General features: G+C 36.3%; 1 protein-coding gene across 4 annotated transcripts in view; it reads left to right on the top strand.

Moving 5' to 3' along the window:
- Window positions 1-7,500, top strand: part of LOC129858945 (eyes absent homolog 1-like) — a 61,736-nt gene that overhangs the window by 45,499 nt on the left and 8,737 nt on the right. For 2 of the 4 annotated variants that reach the window (XM_055928193.1, XM_055928196.1), the window contains exons 3-4: window positions 1,394-1,459; window positions 4,696-4,773. In XM_055928193.1, the coding sequence (XP_055784168.1) occupies window positions 1,394-1,459; window positions 4,696-4,773 (144 nt within the window). The remainder of the gene's footprint in view (window positions 1-1,393; window positions 1,460-4,695; window positions 4,774-7,500) is intronic. The other 2 variants (XM_055928194.1, XM_055928195.1) reach the window with 2 other exon arrangements.

Here is a 7,500-nt window from a genome sequence, read left to right as displayed (position 1 = left end):
TGAAGCATTACGTAATACTACTTCTATTCTCCAGTCTACTGCTCTGTAGTGAATCTCTTTATTTTCTTTATTTAACCTTTATTTAACTAAGTAGGCAAGTCAATTTAGAACAAATTCTTATTTACAATGACGGCCTAGGAACAGTGGGTTAACTGCCTTGTTCAGGGGATAGAACAACAGATTTTTTTTACCTTGTCATGCTCTGGGATTTAATCCAACAACCTGCTGGTTACTGGCCAAACGCTCAAACCACTAGGCTACCTGCTGGTTACTGGCCCAACACTCTAACCACTAGGCTACCTGCTGGTTACTGGCCCAACACTCTAACCACTAGGCTACCTGCTGGTTACTGGCCCAACACTCTAACCACTAGGCTACCTGCTGGTTACTGGTCCAACGCTCTAACCACTAGGCTACCTGCTGGTTACTGGCCCAACACTCTAACCACTAGGCTACCTGCTGGTTACTGGCCAAACACTCTAACCACTAGGCTCCCTGCTGGTTACTGGCCCAACACTCTAACCACTAGGCTACCTGCTGGTTACTGGCCAAACACTCTAACCACTAGGCTCCCTGCTGGTTACTGGCCCAACACTCTAACCACTAGGCTCCCTGCTGGTTACTGGCCAAACACTCTAACCACTAGGCTACCTGCTGGTTACTGGCCAAACACTCTAACCACTAGGCTACCTGCTGGTTACTGGCCAAACACTCTAACCACTAGGCTCCCTGCCGCCCCAATAACATGGAATAACATGGAAACAACTAGTGACCTGATGGCTTATGGGCTAGTGCATTGTTTTAAATACACAATTAAACAGACAATGTGTTTAATATAGGTATGAAAATGATATGCTTTTGTAAATCTGATGCTATTGTCTCTGTGTTTTACAGAGGAACTATTAATAACAGTATATTTAAGCACCCGTGTAATTATTCAAAAGTTCCCTGGTATAAAAATGGGTTTTACTTTGCGTGTGGTTAGTACATTTGTAAACGTCCCTATTGAGTCCGTTGAGTCGTGCTGATGTGTCCCAACCACTGCTCTAGGTGTATGGAGAAAGCAGGCAGCCCCTATTACAAACCCACACAAACTCTTAAAAGTGTACCTTGAAAATGTAAAATCTTGATTAGGAAAAAGTGAAAAGGTCCTTCTGTGGTTAAGACACTGGTGGCCGCGTATCAAATGGCACCCTATTCCCCTATACAGTACACTACTTTTGACTGGAAGTTTGACAAAAAAGAAGTGCACTGTAAAGGGCGTCGGGTACTGTTTGGGATACGTCCGCTGTGTAATTTTGTTGTTGTTCTTCTTCTCTAACGCAGGACAAAGAGCCTGGCACAGAGCCGGCGGTAAAAATCAGACTGTTATGTATTCTCTGTTTCCCCACAGGTGATAGCATCACAATGCTCACCACAGCTGACTGGTTGTTAAGCTCTAGCTCACAGTCTGCTGCAGGTTGGTGCACTGCTAGTGTGGACACAATGAAAGGACAATACTTGGTGTTTTTTCAACTTAGAAAAAAAGACAAGAAAGAGAGAGAGAGAGAGTTGAGAAAGAAAAACACTTTACAAAGTGACATCACTTTTTTTTTTTATAAACTAATTAATGAATTGAAATTAAGTGACTCTTATTAAGTGACACGTCTAATTTGATCATAGTTTCTTCAACTATTGTACCTTTCATTTGGAAACTCTTTCAACATGACTCGTTGTGTTATGTTGAGTCATCTAAAGCATGGTTTGAGACTGCTGGTTTATGAGTCCATTAGTTCATGAATCGTTATAGACTCGTGGGTTATGGGTTCATGGTTCATGAATCATTTTAGACTCTTTGGGGTATGAGTCGATGGTTCATGAATCGTTATACACTCGTGGGTTATGAGTCCATGACTTTTGAATCGTTATAGACTCTTGGGGTATGAGTCCATGGTTCATGAATCGTTATAGACTCTTTGGGGTATGAGTTCATGGTTCATGAATCGTTATAGACTCTTTGGGGTATGAGTCGATGGTTCATGAACCGTTATAGACTCTTTGGGGTATGAGTCGATGGTTCATGAATCGTTATACACTCGTGGGTTATGAGTCCATGACTTTTGAATCGTTATAGACTCTTGGGGTATGAGTTCATGGTTCATGAATCGTTATAGACTCTTTGGGGTATGAGTCGATGGTTCATGAACCGTTATAGACTCTTTGGGGTATGAGTCGATGGTTCATGAATCGTTATACACTCGTGGGTTATGAGTCCATGACTTTTGAATCGTTATAGACTCTTGGGGTATGAGTTCATGGTTCATGAATCGTTATAGACTCGTGGGTTATGAGTCCATGACTTTTGAATCGTTATAGACTCTTTGTGGAATGAGTCCATGGTTCATGAATCGTTATAGACTCTTTGTGGAATGAGTCCATGGTTCATGAATCGGTATAGACTGTCATTATTACGTTAGTTTTCTCCCCCTTTCTTTGACATGCTGGGTTTTCTGAATAAATTAGTTATTGTTTGCTGGTTTGTAACAACCTGAGTGTGTGTGTGTGTGTGTGTGTGTGTGTGTGCTAGTTTGTGCATGTAATGTGTTATAGTTACACCACTGTGATATAGTTATTCCACTGTGTTATAGTTATTCCACTGTGTTATAGTTACTCCACTGTGTTATAGTTACTCCACTGTGTTATAGTTATTCCACTGTGTTATAGTTACTCCACTGTGTTATAGTTATTCCACTGTGTTATAGTTATTCCACTGTGTTATAGTTATTCCTCTGTGTTATAGTTATTCCACTGTGTTATAGTTATTCCACTGTGTTATAGTTATTCCACTGTGTTATAGTTATTCCACTGTGTTATAGTTATTCCACTGTGTTATAGTTATTCCACTGTGTTATAGTTACTCCACTGTGTTATAGTTATTCCACTGTGTTATAGTTATTCCACTGTGTTATAGTTATTCCACTGTGTTATAGTTATTCCACTGTGTTATAGTTATTCCACTGTGTTATAGTTATTCCACTGTGTTATAGTTATTCCACTGTGTTATAGTTATTCCACTGTGTTATAGTTATTCCACTGTGTTATAGTTATTCCACTGTGTTATAGTTATTCCACTGTGTTATAGTTATTCCACTGTGTTATAGTTATTCCACTGTGTTTTAGTTACTCCACTGTGTTATAGTTATTCCACTGTGTTATAGTTATTCCACTGTGTTATAGTTATTCCACTGTGTTATAGTTATTCCACTGTGTTATAGTTATTCCACTGTGTTATAATTATTCCACTGTGTTATAGTTATTCCACTGTGTTATAGTTACACCACAATTTATCCCATTTATATTATCTCTATCCATTTTCAAGGCAGACATGTTGGTGTGTTGTCCTATTCTCCCGTCAACATGTGTTTCTCAGCAGAATGATCATAGTGGAAACATATCAAACATGACAGGAAAAGATGTCTTCAAAACCATGAGAGATAGATCTCACCGACCAACCCACCGAGCATGACTCCCTTTGCCCACATCACGTGAATTTGTTTTGCCAAAAAAAGAAATTCCCTTTCTCCCCCTCTTCTCCTCTCTCTCTCATCTCCCCCTCCCTATCCCCAAAGCCTGCCTGCCTGCTGCCCGAAGTGAAATAGATTAATTTCAAAATGTCAAAGATTCCCGAGCTATCAGATAACTGTGAAATCCTCTCCATTGAGCTATCAGTGGTATACTGTAACTCTGAGAGGCTCAGCTGGGCCACTGGGTCACCCTCCGTTCACTACAGTCTTTAAAACACTTAATATACCATACATTGTTTCAATCGTATTTGCTCGTCCATGCAGACTGACTCCCTCTCCATGCAGGGGCCATTTTACACCAGTATCCTCCTACTATTGACTGTGTTTACCTATCTTTCCCCTGACGCTACATTATAACCTGTGGTAAGCCATCCAGTGATTTAGTGACCATTACTGATTAATTGTTTAAATTTGATATTATCTTAATAATATGAATTGGTTGATTACTTTGATTGAGTGGTGGGTTAAAATGTATTGATAGGCTGTAAGTTTGCCTGTTACTGTTGAGGTCTTGTTTTAACAGTGCATGCTCAAGCCGTGGATAGAGGCACATTTAATAGTGCATACCTAATGAATGCCATATGGATTTATTGGATATTTGTTTAACAGCATTCAAGATGGTGTTTTTATTTTAATTTGTTCCTGGTTAATTCAACAGGTTGAAATGAGAAAAACATCTTCATTGTTGGCCTAATTGATTAACAATTAGGCTAATAATTTATTTTCCTCAAAAGTTCTTTAAGAGAATTTACCCATGAGGAATATAGAATAAATTAAAGGATCTACGTGGTTAATCCAAAGAAAAAAACAATCAATAAACGTTGGAGTATTATTATAAATAAATAAATAAAATGTTAAACGATTAGGTTCTAGTCTAAAGGAAGAGAATGTAAAAGTTGTAACTGACTTGAATTAGTCAAATATGTCTTGCATTCTACCCTGGTATTGTTAATAACACATTCCTCTGTGTGAGAGTTCGACTATAGTTCTGGTGCAGTTTTGGGTGTATGTTAAAATCTATCCCACACAACCAAACCCACCAGAAAATAAGTTTTTGTTGTTTAGTCTTGTGTTGTTGCTGTGTGTGTGTGTGTGTGTGTGCTGATGGTGTGTGTGTTGTCTTTGTCCCCAGTTAAAACAGAACCTATGAGCAGCAGTGACATCACCACACCAGTAGCCGACGTCTCCCTAGACAGCTTTTCAGGATCAGGTGAGACGGGGGACTGGGGCCGGGGAAGGGACATGTGTGTGTGTGAAGGGGGAGAGGGGTGGGGGTTGATTGTGTGCGTTTATAGGTGTGTGTGATGTCCCTGTGTGTGTGTGTGTGTGTGTGTGTGTGTGTGTGTGTGTGTGTGTGTGTGTGTGTGTGTGTGTGTGTGTGTGTGTGTGTGTGTGTGTGTGTGTGTGTGTGTGTGTGTGTGTGTGTGTGTGTGTGTGTGTGTGTGTGTGTGTGTGTCTTGTCTGCCAGGTCTATGGACATGCAGGATCTAGCCAGTCCGCACAGCTGTGTAAGTGGAAGCAGTTACATACAGTTACATACAGTTACATAGTTACATACAGTTACATATTTACATACAGTTACATAGTTACATACAGTTACATACAGTTACATACAGTTACATAGTTACACACAGTTACATAGTTACATAGATACATACAGTTAAATAGTTACATACAGTTACATAGTTACATACAGTTACATAGTTACATACAGTTACATAGTTACATACAGTTACATAGTTACATACAGTTACATACAGTTACATAGTTACATACAGTTACATAGTTACATACAGTTACATACAGTTACATAGTTACATACAGTTACATACAGTTACATAGTTACATAGATACATACAGTTACATAGTTACATACAGTTACATAGTTACATACAGTTACATAGTTACATACAGTTACATACAGTTACATACAGTTACATAGTTACACACAGTTACATAGTTACATAGATACATACAGTTACATAGTTACATACAGTTACATAGTTACATACAGTTACATAGTTACATACAGTTACATAGTTACATACAGTTACATAGTTACATACAGTTACATACAGTTACATAGTTACATAGATACATACAGTTACATAGTTACATACAGTTACATAGTTACATACAGTTACATAGTTACACACAGTTACATAGTTACATACAGTTACATAGTTACATACAGTTACATAGTTACATACAGTTACATACAGTTACATACAGTTACATAGTTACACACAGTTACATAGTTACATAGATACATACAGTTACATAGTTACATACAGTTACATAGTTACATACAGTTACATAGTTACATACAGTTACATAGTTACATACAGTTACATACAGTTACATAGTTACATAGTTACATACAGTTACATAGTTACATAGATACATACAGTTACATAGTTACATACAGTTACATAGTTACATACAGTTACATAGTTACATACAGTTACATAGTTACATACAGTTACATACAGTTACATACAGTTACATAGTTACATACAGTTACATAGTTACATACAGTTACATAGTTACATACAGTTACATACAGTTACATACAGTTACATAGTTACATACAGTTACATACAGTTACATAGTTACATACAGTTACATAGTTACACATAGTTACATAGTTACACACAGTTACATAGTTACATAGATACATACAGTTACATAGTTACAAACAGTTACATACAGTTACATACAGTTACATAGTTACATAGTTACATAGTTACATACAGTTACATACAGTTACATACAGTTACATACAGTTACATAGTTACATAGTTACATAGTTACATACAGTTACATACAGTTACATACAGTTACATAGTTACATAGTTACATAGTTACATACAGTTACATACAGTTACATACAGTTACATACAGTTACATAGTTACATAGTTACATAGATACATACAGTTACATAGTTACATACAGTTACATAGTTACATACAGTTGCATAGTTACATAGAGTTACATAGTTACATACAGTTACATAGTTACATACAGTTACATAGTTACATAGTTACATAGATACATACAGTTACATAGTTACATACAGTTACATACAGTTACATAGTTACATACAGTTACATACAGTTACATACAGTTACATACAGTTACATACAGTTACATAGTTACATAGTTACATAGATACATACAGTTACATAGTTACATACAGTTACATAGTTACATACAGTTACATAGTTACATACAGATACATAGTTACATACAGTTACATAGTTACATACAGTTACATAGTTACATACAGATACATAGTTACATACAGTTACATACAGTTACATAGTTACATATAGTTACATACAGTTACATACAGTTACATAGTTACATACAGTTACATACAGTTACATAGTTACATACAGTTACATAGTTACATACAGTTACATAGTTACATACAGTTACATAGTTACATACAGTTACATACAGTTACATAGTTACATAGATACATACAGTTACATAGTTACATACAGTTACATAGTTACATACAGTTACATAGTTACATACAGATACATAGTTACATACAGTTACATACAGTTACATAGTTACATAGTTACATACAGTTACATAGTTACATACAGTTACACACAGTTACATACAGTTACATAGTTAAATACAGTTACATAGTTACATACAGATACATAGTTACATACAGTTACATAGTTACATACAGTTACACACAGTTACATACAGTTACATGGTTACATACAGTTACATAGTTACATAGTTACATACAGTTACATACAGTTACATACAGTTACATAGTTACATACAGTTACATAGTTACATAGTTACATAGATACATAGATACATACAGTTACATAGTTACATACAGTTACATACAGTTACATAGTTACATAGTTACATACAGTTACATAGTTACATAGTTACATACAGTTA

The sequence above is a fragment of the Salvelinus fontinalis genome, chromosome 7, assembly GCF_029448725.1.
Source record: "Salvelinus fontinalis isolate EN_2023a chromosome 7, ASM2944872v1, whole genome shotgun sequence".
NCBI lineage: Eukaryota > Metazoa > Chordata > Actinopteri > Salmoniformes > Salmonidae > Salvelinus > Salvelinus fontinalis.
Note: the sequence above shows the minus strand (reverse complement) of the source record. Positions and strands in the feature narration are given on the sequence as shown.